The sequence below is a fragment of the Typopeltis vanoorti genome, chromosome 2, assembly GCF_054136105.1.
Source record: "Typopeltis vanoorti isolate ZY-2024b chromosome 2, IOZ_Tvanoo_1.0, whole genome shotgun sequence".
In the NCBI taxonomy this organism is placed as follows: domain Eukaryota; kingdom Metazoa; phylum Arthropoda; class Arachnida; order Uropygi; family Thelyphonidae; genus Typopeltis; species Typopeltis vanoorti.
This window is the reverse complement of record NC_143550.1, coordinates 61,015,387-61,038,492: the sequence shown is the minus strand read 5'-3', so window position 1 is coordinate 61,038,492 and position 23,106 is coordinate 61,015,387. Positions and strand designations below refer to the sequence as shown.

At 37.7% G+C, this 23,106-nt stretch overlaps 1 protein-coding gene across 1 annotated transcript in view; it reads right to left on the bottom strand.

The window, feature by feature from the left end:
- The window catches only part of LOC150109076 (protein bicaudal C homolog 1-like), a 172,091-nt gene that overhangs the window by 108,271 nt on the left and 40,714 nt on the right, over positions 1–23,106 (bottom strand). Inside the window, exon 2 of the mRNA XM_090401556.1 lies at positions 21,759–21,828. Within this exon, the coding sequence (XP_090257682.1) occupies positions 21,759–21,828 (70 nt within the window). The remainder of the gene's footprint in view (positions 1–21,758; positions 21,829–23,106) is intronic.

Genomic DNA, 23,106 nt, shown 5'->3' with positions numbered 1-23,106 from the left:
GCTCATTCCTGGATCTATAGCAAGTTTCATTGATACCACTTATTAGATGCAACTTCTCCATTTCTTTTTCTCCTTATTCATCTTAGAACCTTCTTCAAATCCAACTATTTTCCCTTGATCCCAGGTCACCTCCTTTCCCCTGTTTGTCTACACACATCCTACTAGCACATCAACCTTTCTCACACTGCATTCCCCTATCTATCCTGAGCCTTTTGTTTCCCTGTTTCTCCTGCACACTTGTTCTCTCATTCTCTATACTCATGCTACCCACTTCAATCATAATCACCACTTCAATATCTCCTTTCTTATTCTCCTGCTCTTTCACATCGCCTCGTACTTTATCAGATTCATTCTCTGTACTCATTTCTCTACCTTCCAGCAGCAGTTTCTCCAAATGACTCACACAAAACCAAATGCAGTCCATCACTCTTATACAGTTCGATTCTTCCTTCATACTCATTCCCCACATTAACAAACTGCACCCGTTTCTCCTCATATATTTCTGCTAACATATCATGCACAATCTTCACTCTCAGCTTCATTTCATCACCGTCATACCTGGACAACACATTGATTACCTTTCCTATCATACTATTATCTTTTATCCTTCTCAACAAACTCCTGATATCTAATCGTGAGTTCCTTGTTCCCAGTCAAGTCATTTGTCCCTATCACAACTACCAACTCTTTTGTAAGTTTACTCCTCATATCTAACGCCGCAATCACTATACATTTTAACTCCAGGAAAACTAATCTTGTGCATCTTCTAGTTTACCACACCTCTTATAACTGAATCCCCATACAATACCATTTATATGTCTTTCATGACCTCTTTCAAACCAATATCATTCATTTTTATCATGTTCACTCTTCCTATATATCGAATTCTCTCAATTTCACTCCACATCTGTTTCATCTCTTGCCTCATCTTAACCAACTGAGCTTTCATATCTTGCTTCACATTTTCGCAGTTATTCACTCTTTCAATGTTATTGTCAGGCATACATGCTTGTTTGCCATCAGCACACTGCTCGCCACCTTACCTTTAATTGTACTCTATTTTTCAACTTTTGTTACATTCATATCGCTTTCATCTTTCTTTCCATCAATTGATAAGTTTGTCAGATTGCTCATTTCACTTATTTTATATTCTCAACACTTTTCTTAACCATTTTTCCACTGCTCTTTTACATTGATTATTTTTTTTCTATCAGACAAAAGAAACAATGTAAAAGAGCAGCTTGATTAGAGTAGATTTATGTTTTAAGAGTATTAGTGTCTTTATAACATTTAATGTAATATTAAATTTGGCTGTAAAATGGTAACAGACACAAGGTTTTCTCCACTAAAGATGATATTGAAAATATTTTAACCTCCGAAACTGCTAGGTTTAAACAGATTATTACACAGGTGATGAGGGAATTACAGAACGTTGAGCAGCATTTAGAGGAACACGGGAATAATAAAGAAGTTGAGCAGCAAAATGGAAAACAAAGCATGGAATCATATCATAAAACATGTCATTGATGAACAGGTTATAAAGTCAAGTTTTCTAAGAGCAAAAATTAAGATCATGCAAGCAATTGAAAATCAGAAAAGGAAACGCAAAAGACATAATTCTGGTATGTATCAATGAGTTAACTAGCAAATTCAGCATGAGAGAGGATATAAAAAGGTAGTTGGAAGAAGCGAGAAAGTAAAAATTAATTGTTAGTATATTATCTAGATATGATGGAAATGAATTATGAAGGATCGCATTGGTAAACAATTCTGTGTAGGCTGTGTAGAAGGAATGGATGCAAGTATTTGGATATGTGGAGTGAATTTGAGGAAGATTGAATTTGTATAAGAGGGATGGCCTACACTTGAATGCATTTGGCATCACAAATCTTGAAAAATTATTAATTGATATGAGACCTAACACATTCAGGGAAACTGAATTCTGATGGAAGAAATTGTGAGAATGTGTGTGAGAGAGAGAGAGAGACAACGTTAGGTAACTGTTAATGATGGAATGGTTATTATTATGAAAATGATTACGAACAGGGAACAATTCTGTGTTCGTCAGGTTCAGACTTATCAAGCACATGTAAAGATTTCTGCATAAATAAGGAACTAGATAAGAACAAAGATCTGCAAGATGTCAAACTGTATCATGCAGGCCACAGACAAGAGTATACAAAAGAGCATGTAGATAACTTATGTCTGTACACAAATGCTAGGAGTACCAGAAAAAAAGGAGTAGTTTGTTGCCATGGTTAATATATTAGGACCTCATATTGTAGGCATTAGTGAACCTGGCTATCAGAAGCAGACATACTAACTGGTATTGAGTGTAAATGGTGCAGTATTTTTAGGAAGGATAGACAAGATAGGAGAGGAGGGGTTATATCAGATGCTTGAATCTGGAGAATTGCGACCTATGACTGCAACACTTGAAACGTTGTTTTTTTTTTTTTGTGACAGTTAGTTTGAAGCAATCTGGTGTGAGGTGGAGTCTAACAAAATTAAACAGACAGTGGGGGTATTGCTACAAACCAGGTGGATCAAGTGCCAGTGACAAAGAAATGTATCACCAAATAAATATGAGTGCAAAAAGAGTAATCATGGTGGGGGACAAAGTATCCAAACACACTGATTTGGTAGCCAAGAAATTGCATGAGAAGAATGAATGCATTATTTACACCATGTGATATGCACTGATAAAGTGCTCGTTTAATGATTCCACCATATCCTTTGCAACTTATTCTGCTGCTATGAATATACACCAGTGTTAACCATGATTATTCTCTCTTGCTTGCCAAGCAGAAAAATTCCAGTTAACCTTGGCCTGACCAGCCAATCTCCTCTTATACTGCACCTTTCCTTTCTTTACTCATCACCTTCCTAGCCTGCACTTTATACTCTTCATGGATCTGATTACCACCAACTGTCTTGGACATCCTCCATGGTATTTTCTTTTCTAGCACATCTTGCTTGATTTCACTGTTCATCCATTTCACTCCTACTCTATTTACTCACTTAACTCTTGGTATGCAGTCATACATTGCTTTTGTCAGATACTGCCTTGTGACTTGACATGAATTGTCAACATCTTTTCCGCTTAGCTCATACTGATGCTAACTAACCCAACATACTGATGCTAACTGATTACAGAGCTTTCTATAATCAACTGCTTTATACTTCTGCATATTGGTTTCGGCAGTAACCTTTTCTTGTTTCATCACTTCCCAAACAAGCGCCTCATGATCACTCACCAACTGACAGCAATATTAGTACTTCATTAACTACATCCTGTGAAGTTATCACCAAATCCAAAACATTAAAGACTCGAGTTGCTTCAAACCCATGCTGCTTAAGATAATTATCTCTCAGAAATTTCATAAACTCCCTCTCTTTGTTCCCATACACTATCTCCTCCTTTCATTCTATATTCCTGTAATTAAAGTCTCCCATTCAGGATCACATTTTTACATGTCTGGCTAAATTGCCTTAACATTTCAAAATCGGTATTCTCTGCATTCCCTAGCCTATAACAGCATCCTATCAGATATACTAACCTGTTTATTTCAACTTCACACCAAAACAGATTCAATATCTGTGCATGCACTATCAACTTTCATACACTTTGCATACAATTCCTCTAATCATTAGCAGCACTCTACCCCCCCCTCCTCTTTTCACATTTCCATCCTTCCAGAAAATTATATATCTCATTTCTATTCTGACATCACATCCTCTTCAGACAACCAAGTTTCACTTATTCCAATTATCTCTGGGCATACTGAGTCTATATCACAAACTCATCTCTTATTCAAATACTTTGTACATTTGTGTACAAATGCAACAATCCCTGTGTCCTTGAGACCATTCTACCAGCACCAACATTCTCTATTCTGTCTCCTATACCACCTCACTCTCTCTCTCCCCCCCCAATCTAACTACTCCTATTTCCCTGATTCTGACTGATTTTCATTACTACGTGTCTCATCCTCACCTTTATGCATTTCATCACCTTGTGCTACTGTTGCTGCAACCACATCTTCAACATCATATCCATCTTCCTTCTGTCATACAATCCATTTAGTTGTGCTATCCTGCTTCACAAATAGACTGATCAATTACTACGTTAATTTCTTGACTCTGTGCCTTTTCAGAAAACAATCACCTTTTTAAATGCCCAACACCAAACCCATTCAAATGCAATCCAACTTTAAACCACTCCAACTTCCCTTCAAATTCACTCCACAGATTTACAAATTGAACCTCCTTTGCCTCCCACAACTCAGCCATTTTACTATTCATCATCTCTGCTCTCCTTCTCAATTTGCTGTTCTCATATCTGGGCAACACACCCACAACTTTTACAACACTAGTTTTCTTTGTGCAACAACTTCAAGTCTCTACTATCTGACCACAGATGCGAGAACCCTGGCTGGCAGATTGCCAAGAAGAGTAAATTCATGTTGAAGGGGAGAAAGGAATAAGGCGATGTCCGAATTCGTCACCAACACGCGAAATCACGTGCTTTATACGTAAAATTTTCCAACTGTTATACAAGCAAAATAGTTATCAATTTTTAGAATTTTCATAAAAGAAAAGTTAATTTTCTGACATATAATAATAAACACTCATCCCACGACACGCATTGATTACCCTCTTATGGGAATGGATTCGCCTTCTTCTGCCATGTGCAGAAGTGTCGATGGATCTCTTATCTGTGGTCGGACAGTATCAACTTTTTTTTCACACAACTAAGTCATTTATGACCACAACTAATTTTGACACCCAGTCTCCTTTTCTGTAACGCATTAGTTATTTGCTTCATTGTTCCACCAGGAAAGCATACCCAATTACTCAGTCTATTCAAGTCCTCTTGTAATGCCACAAGATTGTTCCACTTATAGTTCTCCCCAACTTTGCATCATCTACAAACAACTCAATGTTCCTATTCACACATCCCCAATATCATTAACATGCAGGTTATGACCTGCTAAAACAGAACCTCAAGACATGCCACTAGTGACTTTCCTCTTCTGGGATATTGCTCCCCCACACAAAACTTTGATATCTGACAGCTAATCTCTAATCCAATGCACTAATATAATATTCAACCCAGTCATGTTCTATCAACTATGTAACTATCAACTTATGTAGCAGTCTATCAAAAGCCTTTGTAAAACTGAAATACACTACTATGTATTCATCTCCTTTATCCTATCACTTTATTGTAATAATGAAGCAATTACTAAAACCTGACATTCCTTTAGCAAATCCATGTTATCCAGCAAAGATGCCATTCTGGATCCTGGTTTTCACTAACCACTACACCTGATACACAGATTGACCTATAATTTGAAGATTGTGTTCTGTCGCGTCCCTTATGAAGTGGTACAATCTTGCCTAAAATCTTGGAACTTAATTCAGTGTAAGACTTATGTTAAACAAGTATGCCAAAGCAGATCAACTTGGTGGCATATTCCCTCAAAACATCGTGATATATAATCACATCCCACAGCCTTATTAACATCAAGTTTTCTTAAATCCCTATATACCTCTTGTTCACTTATTCAGTCTCACCTCCTCCCCTTCCATTGTTCTCTCAAAACTCTACATCACATTCACAAGGATGAAATACATTTATGAACTTCTCATTTAATATATCAACTAGATCCTCTGAAGCAGTTATATTTTCATCATTTTCTTTGACCAATGTCATCCTTCCATTATCATTCTTTTTTCTGCTGATTACATATTGTAATTACAGTTTGTTTAGGCTTCATTAGCCAACTGCTGCTCATATCACACCTTTTCTGCCCTTACAAAGTCACCGTCTTGCCTGTTCTTTGTATTTGTCATGAAACTGATCATTACCACTCATCTTATGTTGCCCTCTATAATGCCTTCTTCCTCTGTGTTGCATGCTTAATCTCTGCATTCATCCATTTCACACCTAACTTATTTAACCTTCTAGCCCTCAATACATTTAGACACTGCTTCTACTGGATAATTCTTAAATATCACTGAAGCATCATTGATCTTCTTTCCACCCAACTCATTCCATGCTAAAGTGCAAGCTGCCTCCTGAGCTTTTCATAGCCTTGTAGTTCCACATATACCCATTCCCTCGCAGAATCCTCACATGACTGGCAACCAACCAGGTAATCACTTCATGGTCACTCTCACTAACTGGAGGGAAATTGGACACCTCATTTATGAGGTTCTTTGATCAAAGGATCAAATCCAAGACCTCAAATCCTCACATACCCACTGTTAATAACTGAGGAAGTTGTCCATCAAAAACTTGAGAAATACATTTTCTTCACTTTCATACTATCTCGTCATTCCAATATAGATTGGGATGATGAGAATTAAAATCTCCATAATGATCACCCTTTTTCTATATGCTTATACATTTCATTGTCACTACTCTTCACAATACCAGGTCTACAGCAACATCCTGCTTCAAAAAACTGCTCATTTCTCCCTTAAACAGGCATAACTTCTTTTCTATCATCAACAACACTACTCCACCACCTTTCATACAGTTTGTCTCCATTAAAAATTTCATACCCTTCCATCTCTATTCTTGTCAGGATGTCATCCTAATCCAACCAAGTCTCACTTATTCCAACAATTTTTGGGTGAATGAACTCAAATCAATGAAATAATTTTGTTCCCCTTGTTTCTTTTAGCATTTGCATACAACATAGCAGTTTATTTCTTGATCTATAACAACTTTCACTGATACTACATATTAGACACAACTTCTTCATACCTTCCTCGAGCCATTCCTCTCTCTCTCTCAATACCCAACTCAGAATCCTCTTCAAACCTAACTGTTCCCTCTAGGTCCCAAGTCCTTTGTCTACTCACTTCCTCATTCTGTATTCCCCTGTTCACCTTGAGTCCCTGTTTCCCTCTATTGCACACTTGTTCTCTCATTCTCTACACTTATACAACCCACTTCTCCATTCACAGCCACCACTTCAATCTCGCTTACCTCACTCTTCTGCTCTTCCACATTGCTTCTTACTTGCTTATATCCATTCTATACTTGTTACTCTCCCTTCCAGACAGCCTCTCCAAATGACTCACACCAAAAGCATTCAAATGAAGACCATCACTCCTATACAATTCCATTCATTATTCAAAGTCATCCCACACATTTATGAACTGGATTCCTTTCTCTTCACACATTTCTGTGAAAATACTATTCATAATCTTTGCTCTCTGCATCATTTCATCACTGTGATAACTAGGCAATACAACACAATGATTACACTTCCTATCACACTATTATTTTTATTCTTCTTAACCTCCTGATACCCAATGTTATATTCTTATTTCCAAACACATAATTTGTTCCTACTACCAGCTCTTTTGCCTGCTTACTCCTCATATTTAATGTCCCAATCACTATTCAATTCAAACTTCTGGAAAACAAAACTTGCCCTATACATCTTGTTCATCACACCTTTAATAATTGAAACCCCCATGCAATGCATCCTTGAGTTTCTCAACACATCTTAAATTGGAGAGAGGAAGATGCATGTAGCAATAGGGAAATGGAATTTCTAGAATTCTTGAGGGACAAATGTCTTAAGCAACATGTAACAGAGGGAACAAGAGGCTCAAGAGTTTTGGATTTGGTTATAGCATTCGAAGAGTTGATAATAACTGAGTTGACATCTCTCCCACCAGTTGGAGAGAGTGACCATATGGTTTTGACTTGGAAAATGAATAGACATGCAGGAGTATCAAAGAGATGGGAACTTATGCGGAATTATAAAGCAGGTGATTATAATAGTCTTAGACGTCAACTTCGGGAAGTTTCATGGAGGGGAGATGGGAAATTAGTGCATGGGAAATTGTGAAAGAATATTTGTTAGCAGCAATGGTAAGTTGTATACCACGAGTGAAGAAGAGGACACAATTTGGAGTAAAGTGGATGACAAACAATATTAAACAGGAATTGCATGCGAAAAAGAGGCTATGGAAGAGATATAAGGAGACAGGTGAAGAGAGGATGCATGAAGAATATAAGGCACAGGCCAGAAGAGTGACTAGTGTGGTAAGGAAAGCGAAACTGGAATATGAGAGGAGATTGGCCCTAAGATCCAAAGAAAATCCTAGGGAATTTTTTAGCTATGTGGCCAGTAGCAGGATAAATGACTGTGGAAGAATGATATTGTGGGATTAAAAATGGGAATAGAGTGACTAATGCAGAGGACATAGTGGAATTGTTCAATGAACACTTGATTGGAGTATTTAACCCTAGAGGAGTCAGTTTTAATGCTAGAGGGATAGGGCTGGTTCGAGGTTTAGAGGTACAGGAGGAGAGTGTGTTTCAGGTACTGAGTACTCTGGATGTCAGTAAAGCTTTGGGACTGGATGGTATTTCACCACGAGTTTTGAGAGAATGTGCAAGGGAACTGACAGTGCCTTTAACCTGGCTTTTCAATGAAAGTCTGGCTTCGGCAAAGGTGACCAGGGAATGGAAGGAAGGTAAGATAATGCCATTGCATAAGGGTGGTAACAGACTGGAAGTGTCTAATTATAGGCCAGTCTGTGTGTCATCAGTAGTTGTTAAGATCCTGGAGAAAGTGGTGAGGGACCATATACAACATTGGGCAGATGAGGGTAATGTTATCTGTGAGAGACAACATGGATTTGTGAAAGGGCACTCTTGTTTTAGCAATATGCTAGCCTTTTATAATAAAGTTACAAGAACATTAGATGAGGGAAAGGCATATACTGCAATTTTCTTAGACTTAGCAAAGGCATTTGACAGGGTGCCACATGATAAGCTGATATTTAAGTTGTAGCACATGGATCTGGATTTCAGATTGGTCAACTGGATTCAGGATTGGCTGTCTGATAGGTATCAGAGAGTTGTGTATGGTGAAGCAGTTTCAAGGAGGCAGAGGGTTACAAGTGGGATCCCACAGGGCTCAGTACTAGGACCTATATTGTTTAACCTTTATATCAATGGCATTGCCAGTGGATTGCAAGGGGATATTCAGTTGTTTGCGGATGATGCGAAGCTAGGAAGGATTATTAGTAATAGTGCAAATGTGGTAGCCCTGCAAGAGGATTTGAATAAGCTAGATAGATGGGCAAATGAATGGGGGTTTCAATTTAATGCAGCAAAACGTAAGGTCTTGAGGTTTGGGAAACATCGATGGGATGCAGCATACTCTATGGGAGGAGTTATGCTGGAGGAAGTAGAGGAGACAAGAGATCTGGGGTTGATGGTTGATAGAAACCTGAAGTTTAGGGGACATGTTGCAAAGATGGTGAAGGTAACAGAGGATTACTGCAATTATGAGAAGGACACTGACCTGCAGAGATAAGAGTGTTATCATTCCGTTGTATAAGTCTCTGATCAGACCACACTTGGACTATTGTTCTCAGATTTGGTCTCCAGGATTTGAAGGGGATAAATTAACTGTGGAAAGGATACAAAGACGGATGACAAAGATGGTTTCAGGACTGTACAAGGATAGTTACGAGGATCGGCTGAGGGAATGTGGACTGCAGAGTTTGGTGGATAGAAGAAGGAGAGGTGATATGATTGAGACTTTTAAACTGTTGAGAGGTGGTTACAGGGTTGACACTGGGAGAGTTCTTTCGCTTGGTTGAACAGCAGGAAGGAGTGATGACAAGAGGCCATCTCTGGAAGTTACGAAAGGAAACTGTGAGCAAGAGGGTGAAGAGTGGTTTCTTTGCATGGAGGGTGGTTGAACCGTGGAATGCATTGCCTGATGGAGTGGTGAAAGCGAGAACGGTCAATGAGTTTAAGAAGTGGTATGATAGACTGTTTCTTAGGGGAGATCTCCCCTCGATGAGTCTTTCAACTCCATAGAGGCCTGAAGAATAATAATAATCTACAATTCCCTTAATTTCACTTTGCATTTGCTTCATCTTCACAAACTCAGCTTTCAAATCTTGCATCTTTTTTTTTTTTTTTTTGTATCATTCTCTTTCTAGTTTTACTGCGTCACACAAACTTTTTTTTTTCCTATCAGCCATGCTTGTCATCTTACCATTACTTGCACTATGGGTTTCACTGTCATTCTTGCACACTTTCTTATAGTCAGTCAAAAATACAACTCAGCCTACTAGGCTGAGTTTTGAAGTTTTATAAAATATAATGAGAAATGTATATGAAGAAGGAATAACAACAATCATCTGTTCACTCAAATACAAAAGATGCAATTAATAGTTTTCCAAACAGCTAATAGGAAGAATGCTGTTAGATGATAAACAGTAACTTAAGTCAAAAATTCCAATGAAAGTCGTTTTATAGAAGATAGCAAGTTCAAAAGAACTAATTGTTTCAAAACTTTGCTGAAACCCATGATATTAAATGCTAAAAAAAAAAGAAACTGTAAGCAGAACAAGAATCTGTGCAATTGGCAAAGTTCACAAAATGAAATTCTCTACTGATCTAAAACATTAAGGACATAAGCACAATTGGTGAAGAAAAATATTAGAGAAGTGTTCGAAGTAACAGGCATTGGAGGTGATGGAATCTCTTTCACAAAAGTGAAAAAGACACAAAGCAAAATAAACCAAAGCTGGATGGTTTTACTCTGAAAAATGCAACTTACTTTTGACAATCACAAATGGAAATGTTATCAACATCAGCTTCCACAGGATGAAACTGTCAATCAACTTTATGCATAAGGTAACAAAGAATAAATCAGTTTGTAATTTCATTTGTTTCTAGAATCTCCAGAAACATTCCATAGGCATTCTATCATTGGATAGTGAATCCCACAACTCCAGATTTCTGGGCAGTGGGTCCATATCAAACATTCCAAATATGTTCACTGGAGTGATAGTTGGTGAATGAGAACAGCTAATCTAAGTCATTACCATGTTTTTTTATCTATTCCTAGAGTACATGACCTGTGACATAGCACATTATTAACATACAGGTATCTCCATGGACTTATCATGAGAGACCTACACTAACCATTATTCACACAACACATACTATACCTCTCCTAAAATTCATTCATTGTTGGAGTGCTTGCAACCATCTCTGGCAGCACATTCTGCTCATTCACCACTCCACGCAAAAAATCTAAAATTTCTTTTCTAAAAATGAAAATTTTCCTTTATGGCAATCTTATAGAATCCCTTTAGTATCTTAAGGTTCTATCATGTCCCTTTAAACTCAGCGACCCACTCACTACTCACTGTCTATTCACACAAGGAGCACTCTATACACCGATCCCTAAGCTTGCTCACTCGTCTCTAAATCCTCTCCACCTATATTTCCAAGAAACCAAAAGTGATCAAATATGTGCACAGTAGTCGAGATGTAGTAGCAGAATCAGTGGTACAAAGAGAGATAACCTCCCTATTCTTACTCATCAATGTGTTCAGCATCCAAATAATCTTTATCCAGCTACAAGTGTTCTAGCTGGATAAAGATACAGGATAAATCAGGAAAAGATGATCCAGATCATTATTTAACCTGCCATACATTGCTGTGGCTAAGCATAGTCTTGGTATTGATGTGAAATTATTATTATTATTGCATGGGCAACAATGGAGTCTGCACTCTAAGGTATGCCCTGAACATTTCACCAAGCACTAACCAATATTCACACAATGTCATGCTTTGCTGAAAAGGCACCCACAAAAGACAACTTACTATCAATTTATTCTACTCATGCACTACTTCAACCAAAAATTCACTTCTCACATACATGATAACCACACTAATGCTAAATTTTCAGGGATGACCTCTATGTCCCCTCCCCCACAAACATAATCCTGTACTAAACATTTTCTTCTATAAATCCTATAAAAATCTTTAAATAATGTATCTTATCTTCCCTTTTCCACCTTTCAACTAATTTCTGTAACTCAACTCTTCAATCTATCCTCATGAGCATTCCATAGGACTGCCATCTCTCCCATTCTTCATCACCAAGAAACCCAGGTAATCAGATTAGTGCATAGTACTCCAGATGGCCCATATCAAGACCATATAAATAGATATAATAATCTCTCTCTGCCTGTCAAGGTGTGCTTCAGTAACCAGGTAATCTTATGATTACCTGGTTACTGAACTATTTTTGCCACTTCTGCAATATGTCTTCTGAACTTTAACTTCCTATCCACCAAGACCCACATTAATTTCTTGGAATACGGTTCCATCAATTTAGCACACAGCTGATAATTTTTTTTTTTTTTCATTCCAAAATGTATAATCTTACACTTTGCAGTTCTCCTTTGACAATACTTCCATTCTACTGATATCATCCTGCAAGATTTCTATAAACCACTGCTGTACTAAATTTTGCATCATCAGCAAACTGAATATTTCCACTCAGATCATTTCCTATATATAATATGCAAATCAAATAGGTGCCAAAGTACAGAGCCCTGGGGAACACTGTTAGTTACATACTTCCCTCCTGGACTATTCCAGAGAAAATTACTGTCTAATATCTATCAGTCATCTTCTTATTATTATAACATAGGTATCTCTATGGAGTTAGAAGAATCATGGGAGATTCATTATTCACATATCAGCCACTATTGACAATACCTATTATACCTCGCCTTAAACTCATTCACTGATGAATCAACCACAATTAACTCTGTCAACCCCTTCCACCAATTCCCCACCCTGAAACCAAAAAATTGTTCTAACACTCTTGCTAACCACTCTTACACAGCTTCCAACTGGTGACCCCTTTGTTCTCTCCCTTCTTACCATGTACTAAAGAAAATCTTCAGTGCCAATCCTATAAAACTCCTTCAATAACTTAGATGTTAACATATCTGATCGTTTTTTGCCTATCAGCTAATTTCTGAAGCCTGCACATCAATCTATCCTCATAAGGAGAATTCCAAAGCTGTGGATGAAGCTGTGGATTCTCTCCACAGCATCATCCCCATGGAATGCAGGAGTCCAGTATACAGATGTACAGACTTATTGTAGCTGTACTATAGTGTACAGATGATGTGTATCTGTACACTGTAGTCCAGATACACCTTATTAAAGCCTTGTAGGTAGTGACTGCAGGTAGTGTGAACAAATTCAAGAGAAGGCAAGATGCTTAGTTTGAATGATATGTGGCTTCTCAAGTCCCTAACTCCCAGAAAGTTTCACTTAATAATAACAGTTTTGGTTGTAACTGTTCTAGGAAAGATTTATGTAAGCATATTTGAGAAATGGCTAAGAAGAACAATTGCTTACTACTTTGTGGGAAAATTGGTAAAAACATGATTTAGACCAACTAGGGGTTGTTCAGATTTAACCCTTTTACTGATTTGGGAGGGGGGACTTGAAACACTAAATTTTTTTTTTTTGAAACACAAAGAGAGATGACATTTGATATCATCAGATACAGGTAGAAATGAAGAATATAGAAGATGGCATGTTGTTAAATACAGTGTAAGGTGGGGGAGGTAAAATTTTGAGACTGTATTTTGATATTTATCAGTGCGAGACAATATACGAGACCAAAAAATGTGAAAGATTTGTGGAGTGTTTGGGTAAATGAGAAGAAGAAAAGCGTTAACATGTGAAAAGTGTCTAGAGAGATTAGAGCAATTGGAAATGGGAGCAAATGTTGGTACCATAGTAGAAGAGCTTTGGCAGGACTTAGTGAAAATGAAACATTTGGAAGAGGATAGTAAACAACTAAATAAGAGATTGGCAGATGATAACGAGAAGGAGGAAGTTAATATTATAAAGAGTTAAAGGATAGTCGTATATCAGTATATGGGGACTATTATTAGAAGTGTTATTGCTAATAAAGTGCACAAAACATGCTTTCCTGGTGGAATAATGAAGGAATCTCTTGACTAATGGTGAGTTAGCCAGTCTCATATGGAGGTAGAGGTTTTTTTCACAAAGAAACTGGTTTTTCGTCCCCCTGAACAGGCAAACCAGCCCCAAGAACACACATGGATTACAGCCACGAATACATCCCAACCATATACCAGTCCTGGATAAAATTGGGGAGCTGGGGAAAGCAATCATGTACTACCCTATAAAAATCTCACCAGGAATACTTTGTGGGCAATGCCTACCAAGTCACCTACAGCTGAAAGCGACTGAAAGGGAAAACCAGGTGGACACAAATGACTTCGTTGAGGAGAAAAATAATGCTGATAGAAACTTCAGGAAATTGTTGCAGCAGGTAAAGAAGAATAGTGTTGTTGGGAAAGTCTTAAGCATGTTGCCCAGATATGACAATAGTGAGTTGAGAAGGAGAGCAGAGATGATGAATAGTAAGATGGCTGAGTTGTGTGAGGCAAAGTGAGTTCAATTTGTAAATCTGTGGAGTGAATTTGAAAAGAAGTTGGAATAGTATAAAGCTCATGGATCACATATGAATGGGTTTGGTGTTGGGCATTTAGAAAGGCTATTGTCTTCTGAGAAGGCACAGAGTCAAGAAGTTAATGTAGTAAATGATCACCGTCTACCTGTGAAACAGGATAGCACAAATCAGATTTCACAGCAGGAAGAGGATAGATATGAGGTTGAAGATGTGGTTGCAGCAGTGCAAGATGATGGAATGCAAAAAGGTGAGGATGAGACAGGTAGGAATGAAAATTGCAGTCAGGATCAGGGAAGTGGTGAAACTGAAGAGAGAGGTGTAGCATAACAGCTAGAATAGCCGGCCTGTTTTGCTGAGTGGTTAGCATATCTGCTCTCCAGCAGAAAGGCTGCAGGTTCGAATCACACCATGGGCAATGATGTTTGTGAAAACAATGGTGGTGGTGGACGGAAGATGGCACTGGTGTAGATGATGATGGTGGTGGTTGCAGTTCATTGTAGTTGGCAGGTTGAGTGGTGGAAACAGTTGTAGAGAAAGTGTCCTCCCTCGAAGAGTCTTTGAACTCCCTGGAGGTGTTGCATAATAATAATTTTCCAGAAGGATAGAGATGTGAAAAGAGAAGGGAGAGTGCGGTTATTGATTGTAGAGGAATTGTGTCTACAAAGTATGAAAGTTTGTAGTGCATGCACAGATTTTGAATCCGTATGGTGTAAAGTTGAAATAAACAGGTTAGTATATCTGATAGAAGACTGTTATAGGCCAGGGAATGCATGATTGTGAAATGTTTAGGCAAATTATTTGGGTATGTAAAAAGAAGATGACCCTGATGGAAGACTTTAATTACAGGAATATAGATTGAAAGGAAGAGATAGTGTATGAGAACAAGGAGAGCGAGTTTATAGAATTTCTGAGAGAAGTATCTTAAGCAGCAAGTGAATGAAGCAACTAGAGGCTTTAATGTGTTGGATTTGATCATAACTTCACAAGATGTAGTTGTTAATGAAGTGTTGACACAGCCACTGGTTCATGAGAGTGATCATGAGGTACTTGTTTAAGAAGTGACGAAACAAGAAAAGGTCATTGCCGAAAAGGATACATGTGGAAATATAAAGCAGGTGATTATAGGAAGCTCTGTAGTCAGTTGTATTAGTACATAGGGTAGATTAACTGAGCAAAAAAAATGTTGACAATGCATGGAAAGTCACAAGGCAATATCTGACAAAAGCAATGTATGAGTGCATACAAGGGTAAAGCGAGTAAATAGAGTAGGAGTGAAATAGATGAACAGTGAAATCAAGCAAGCTGTGCTGGAAAAGAAAATGTTATGGAGGAGGTCTATTCTTCAGGTCCATGAAGAGTATAAAGTACAGGCTAGAAAGGTGACAAGCATGGTAAAGAAAGAAAAGGTGCAGTATGAGAGGAGATTGGCTGGTTAGGCCAAGGTTAACTAAGGGAATTTTTCTGCTACATGGCAAGCAAGAGGAAGAATAATCACAGCAGATTAACCTTGGTGGATAGTCATGACACCATACCAACAGCTGCAAAGGATATAGAGGAATTATTGAATGAGCACTTTATCAGCATATATCACACTGGTGTAAATGATCTGGTGCAATATATAGAAGAGTCATGTATTAGAAGAATTGGAAGTGAAAGAAAGAGAGGTGTATCACATGTTGGTTGGGTTAGATGTGAATAATGCTATGGGAATGGATGACATATCACCACATATTCTTAAGGAATGTGCACCACGGTTAGCTATGCCCTTGACCTGGTTATTTAATGAAAGTCTTGCAGTGGGTAGGGTTCGTAAGGAGTGGAAAGAAGGCAAAATAGTACCACTCCACAAGATTGGTAAGGAATAGAATACAGAATTGGGTTGGTGGACATAGCATTCTTTATGATGGTCAGCATGGATTTGTAAGGGGTAGGTCATGTTTCAGTAATTTACTTGGATTTTATGATAAGGTGACAAGTGTGCTAGATAAGTAAGCATCATATTATTATTACCCCAAGACCTCATGGAGTCAAAGACTCATTTGGGACAGTGATATTCTTAGACTTTGCAGAAGCATTTGATAGATTACCACATAAGTTGGTGTACAAGCCACAGAGGATGAGAATAGATAGTATATTGGTTAGATGAATCAGAGATTGGCTCTCTGAATGATACTAGCAATTTGTGCATGATGGAGCAGTGTCTCAAAATAGAAGGATAACCAGTGGTCCCTGCTGTTTAACTTGTTAGTAAATGATATGGACTAACTGGGGATCTTCAGTTGTTTGCTAATTATGCAAAGCTGAAAGAATTAAGTAGCACTGCTGATGTTCAGCAGTGCTGAAGATTTGAATTAGTTTTTTACTTGGACAAAAGAGTAGAGTTGCAGTTTTAATATCAATAAGTGCAAGATGTTGCATTTTGGAGTGCTGTAATATAAGGCTGTGTACTATACTGATGGTGCCATACTGCAGGAAGTGGATGATATTAGGAGATTTGGGAGTGATAGTAGACTGAAGTTTAGAGGACATACTGCTAGTGTTGCAAAGGCTGCACCACTAAGTGCTGCTATGATAAGAAGTACTCTAAAATGTAAGGATAAGAAAGTGGTTGTGCAACTGTATAAGGCACTGGTCAAACCACGCTTGAACTATTGTGGTCAGATCTGATCACCTGGTTTTGAATGTGATGTGGAGACATTGGAGATGGTCCAGAGATAAGTGCTAAGAAAATATCAGGAGTTTGGAATGCTGGCTATGGAGAGAGGTTGAAGAAATGTGGATTGCAGAGTTTGATGGATAGGAGGAAGAGAGGTGATATGATAGTGACATTTAAATTAGTGACGTTTTTATAAGATTAATCCAGAGGGGATTATAAAAAGAGTAGAAAGTGAGAGGGCAAGAACCAGAGGTATCCCTGGAAATTATGTAAAAGTGTAGTGAAAAGGGGTGGGAGGAGTAGATTTTTTTATATGGAGAATTGTCAGTGAATGGAATGCATTACCAGAGTGTGTTGTTAATGGAAATGAGTGTTAAGGATTTTAAGATTCTATATGATAAATATGGTGTCAGCTGAATGAACATCCCACGATGAGTCTGTCAACTCCATGGAGGATGTAATAATAATAATCTTACTGCTTATTGAAGAGTTGTGGTCTAACAAGAAGCTTAAAAGGTTAATTGTTTGGCATTTTAAGACAGTGTGGAAACTCCTGCTTAAGTATTAGTCTTGCCAAGGTCATAAGAGGAATTTACATTTAAAAAAAAAATTGCTTGCTCTCTATAGTGTTATTTAAAAATAATTGTGGACAGCATCTCATATATACGAGGGCGGTCTGAAAAGTTCTCAGCCTAACAATGAAAAACCGAATTTATAATTTCAAAATTATTTTTATTTTTCAACATAATCTCCCTTAAGACTAATACATATATTCCAACGATGCTGCAGTACCATTATCCTGTCCCTGTAGTGGTTCTCAGTAAGATCTGCAAAATATCCCTCTACAGCTGCAATCACCTCTTGATTCGAAGAAAAAGACTGACCAGCAAGGAAGAGTTTTAGTTTTGGGAAGCGATAGAAGTCAGAGGGAGCCAAATCTGGGGAATAGGGTGGATATATCAACAATTCATAGTGCAGATCCCTTAATTTTCCTATTGCCAAAACACCTTTGTGGGCAGGTGCATTGTCCTGATGAAAGATGATTTTTTTCTTCTGCAAACCGGGTCCTTTCTCACGAATTTTTTCATCTAGTCTAATTAAAAGATTGGAATAATATTCCCTGGTTATTGTTTTACCCTTTTCAAGATAATAAACAAAATGCCTTTAGCATCCCAAAACACCAATGCCATGACCTCTCCTGCTGATGAAACCGACTGTCTTCTTTGGTGCTGAACAACTGGCTTCTGTCCACTGTTTAGACTGCTGTTTGGATTCTGGTGTGTAATGGTGAATCTAAGTCTCATCCATAGTAATAAATCTATGCACAAAATCAGTTTTATTCTTGTTAAAACAGTCTAAGCACTGTTCAGAGATTTTCATGCAAGTGCATTTTTGATCTACTGTGAGCAAGCGCATCACCCATCTTGCACAAAGCTTTTTCATTTGCAATTCTCCATGCAAAATATATATCCTACATGTTCTTTTGAAATGCCTAAAGTCTCAGCAATTTCACACAATTTAACTAGCTGGTCATCCAATATCATATCATGCACTTGATCAATGATTTCTGGCGTTGTTGTTACACTTTTTGTACGTCCTTCACGTGGATCATCTTCCAGGCTGGTACAGCCACGTTTAAACTCGGCAACCCATTTCTTAATTGTCGAAAATGAAGGAGAAGAGTGCCCATAAACTTTTATGAACTTCGAATGAATTTCTTTTGGCATTAAATCTTCTTTTACAACCAAATGATACTCAATTTTATCCATTTCAAGGGATGCAGACAATACTTTTGCTTCAGACAGCTGTATAAAACTAACTACTTGATAAAATGACTTGCAATTTCACATGGATGCTAATTCATGTGAAATTGCATTTTTTATGCCAACACTATTGGCATAAAAATGGCCTCAACCATATATGGCAATAGTGTTGCCATCTATGGTTGAGGCCGAGAACTTTCAGACTGCCCTCATATATATACATATATATGTAGAAAGTTTTTTTTTTTAACTTGGGTATATTATACCCAAGTTAAAAAACTTTCTACATCTATCTCTCATACTGAGATTTTATTTAATAAGGTCAAAGCACCTTGTGGCAACTTGTTTAGGTAAAATTCATAAGCTCTGCATTACTTCAACCTTAGCATTTTCAGGTCTGGCTCCCACTGATGAGACCTCAATAAAGGTTGAAACCGGTATGGGTCGTGACCTCTGCCTTTAATGCATAGCATCATACATCTCCGCAAGGGGATGTGCTTTACATTAAGGGAAAAATACTAAGGAAAGTGATCAGAACTTAATCCACCTTTACCACAAGTTGCCTCAGACTTGCACTATGTGCAGGTGCAAACTTGGCTTACTTGTCTGCTTGCTTACTTGGGAAATAGGATTAAAAACCAAGTTCATATAAAATTACTTGGTATCTTGAATACATATACACACACACACACACAGTAAAACCCCGTTTTTACGTTCCCGCAATTTGCGTTTTCCTGCCATTTACATTATTTTCCGTTGGTCCCGTCTTAAGGCCTATTCTTATGATATATTGTTTTCTCCATGAAAATACTAGTGGTGGTGATTGCGGGCAGTAGATGGTGTAAATGATGCAGTTCGCTGTAGTTGGTAGCTTGAATTGTAGAAAAGGTGCCCTCCCTCAATGAGTCTTTGGACTCCTTTCAGGTGTCAAGTAATAATAACAACATAGGGGAACGTTAACCTCTATTTGATGTGTGGTTTTCGTTTCCTTCACAATATGCCCTCTAATTAGACCAACTCCCTGTTACAATCACACCCAAGGCCCTGGTCTCAGGTTCCTGAAGTTCATTTTCATCAATATACTACATAGCTTCATCTCTTCCCAAAATGCATCACCTTACACTTAGCCACATTAAACTGACAGCCATTTACTTTTTCCCATACTACTGTTAGTCTCGAAGCCTTCTTGCAGGATCTCTGTATCACCTTTGTTTACCATTGCTCTTCTCAGTGTAGCAATGTCAACAGACAACTGAATATTTCCATCCAAATCATTTTCTATATCACTGATAAACAAATTAAACAATTATCCACATAAACTTTGTATCCATCCTCATTTTCTGCAATTTATTATTATTACACCCTCCATGGAGTCTCCACTCATTGTGGGAGGTTCATTCAACTGACAACACTTTTATCATATAGAATCTTAAAATCATTAACACTCCTTGCATTAACACACATTCTGGTAATGCATTCCATTCATTGACAATTCTCCATGTAAAAAATGTACTCCTCCCACCCCTTTTCACTACACTTTTACATAATTTCTAGGGATACCTCTGGTTCTTCCCTTCTCACTTTCTATTCTTTTTATAATCCCCTCTGGATTAATCTAATAAAATCCTATCACTAACTTATCATATCAATTGTCTTTAAATGTCAATTAAATGTCTCTATCATATCACCTCTCTTCCTCCTATCCACCAAACTCTACAATCCACATTTCTTCAACCTCTCTCCATAGCTAGCATTTCAAACTCCTGATATTATCTTAATCACTCATCTCTGGACCCTCTCCAATGTCTCGATATCACATTGAAAACCAGGTGATTAGATCAGAGTACAATAGTCTAAGTGTGGTCTGACCAGTGCCTTATACAGTGGCACAACCACTTCCTTATCCTTGTATGTTAGAGTACTTATCATAGCAGCACTACGATGTGCAGCCTTTGAAACCCTAGCAATATGCTCTCTAAACTTCAGTGTACTATCACTCCCAAATCTCATCCACTCCCTACAGTATGGCACCATCGATGTAGTACACAGCCTTATATTTCTGCACTCCAAAATGCAACACCTTGCACTTATTGATATTAAAACTGCAACCCCACTCTTTTGTCCAAATAAAGTCTATTCAAATCTTCCTGAACGAATTTAACATCAGCAGTGCTACTTATAATTCTTCCCAACTTTGCATCATCAGCAAATAACTGAAGAAGATCTCCAATCAATCTGTTAAATGCCTCTTCAAAGTCTGGTAGCATCACATTTAACCATTACCTTTATCTAACTTGGCTGTAATTATTATGAAAAATCCTTGTCATTCTGTCTGCATGAAATAACAGCAATCAAGACTTGGACCCCATGAAACCTTTTATTTCTTTGATCTCCAATGTTGATATACCTTTATCCACAACTGCACGTTTTTCATTGAAACATGAAGACCCTAAACAGCCATTGCTGTTGTACCATATTCAAGCTAGTATCTTCTGCTATTCACTGCTTATTCTAGTCATTTGATTCATTAATTATAGTATATCTAGTGGACTTGATTCTTTGCTGCCTCTCAACATCAGTTGTTTTGGCCACATGCCTAATGTTGGCAGTGCTTTTTTTAAATATCACATCACCCATTGTGTTTCTGAGATAATGTTGCATGTGGCCACCCTGAAGGCCAACAGTTGAAATTACTATTATCAGCACACTTGACTCCCATTTCCTGTTCAAAGTCAAGTCAAGACCTTTGTTCATTATATAATGTCCTGGAGGACATCTTCCAATTTGAAGTGTGTACCTTCAGTTGAATCCAATCATAAGTTATTGGTGACTTTAGTTTTGAGAATGGAATATTTTGGCCCCTAAATGGCAAAAATTAGAGATTTTGCCCATCTTGAATTCTGCACCTAGAACAGGTACAATCCACTAAGTTTACTAATGTTTCAGATTCTTAAGTTGCGCAGTCTTGATCATATCATATATATAAATTATTTTACATAACTATTGATGCTAAGAACAAACCTTTCCTTGATTTTGCTCCTATCTTCAGTCGGGAAGGCCAACTAATTTCAGTATTTGTTTCCTCCATAACCTGAATATAAAAATGAGCTTTTGAACATAAACTAAAATTATCCTTAAAAGCACATACTAATATGTAAAACAAAAATAACATCAATGATCAGAATTGCAACTTGGAGCAGTGCAAGCATAAGAAGCTACATGGAATGAATGTCATTAGTGCATGGAAAGCAGTCAAGAATTGTTTGAGTGAGGTGGTATCAGAGTGCGTACCCAGGGTCAGGATGATAAACCAGGCAAGGATTAAGTGGGTGACTAGCAATGTACAGCAGGAATTGCAAATAAAAAACATTGTGGAAGGAATATAAATAACATGGTGATCGGCATGCCTGTAAGCAATATAAAGGATGGTATGTCAGCTCATGCGCTATGAGAATGTGAAAATGAACTGGCAGTGCCTCTGTCAAAGTTACTTAATCCAAGTCTCAGCTTTGGCAAGGTTCAAAGGGAGTGGAAAGAGGGTAAGATGCTTAAATATAAAGAGCCAATAGGCTTCATTTCGGTGATATAAACATTATTCAAATTAAGGGGATATTAAATCCCACATTGTTTTAAAACCGAATAAGAAACTCAAAGATTGGAATCAGAGAGTTTCATGCCTAATATAGTAAACTATAAAAGTATCGGCGGTTATTAGCGTGAGCTAATGCAAGTAGTCCTAGTACGTAGTACAATCTCAGGCAACTCGTTGCAAAGGTGGGGAAAGTTCTGATCGCTAATCTTGGTATTTTCCATAATGTAAAAAAAACACATTTCCTAGGAAATGTATGCTGTTATTACATTATGGTGGAAGGTCACTACCCAGACCGGTTTCAGCCTTTTTTTGAGGCTTCTTCAGTGAGTAGCTAGACCAAATAGATACCAAAGTGTATAGCAAAAAGAACTTATATACTCTGCTATATGAGTTGTCAAACGGGTGCAACCATTAAGTTACTTAAATATAGAGTCAATAGGCACTTGAAACTCTGATTCCAATCTTTGAGTTTCTTATTCGGTTTTAAAACAATGTGGGATTTAATATCCCCTTAATTTGAATAATGTTCATATCGCCAAAATGAAGCCTATTGGCTCATTATATTTAAGTAACTTAATGGTTGCACCTGTTTGACAACCTGTATAACAGAGTATATAAGTTCTTTTCGTTATATCCTTTGGTATCTATTTGGTCTAGCTACTCACTGATGAAGCCTCAAAAAAGGCTGAAACCGGTCTGGGTAGTGACCTTCCACCATAATGTAATAACAGCATACATTTCCTAGGAAATGTGTTTTTACATTATGGAAAATACCAA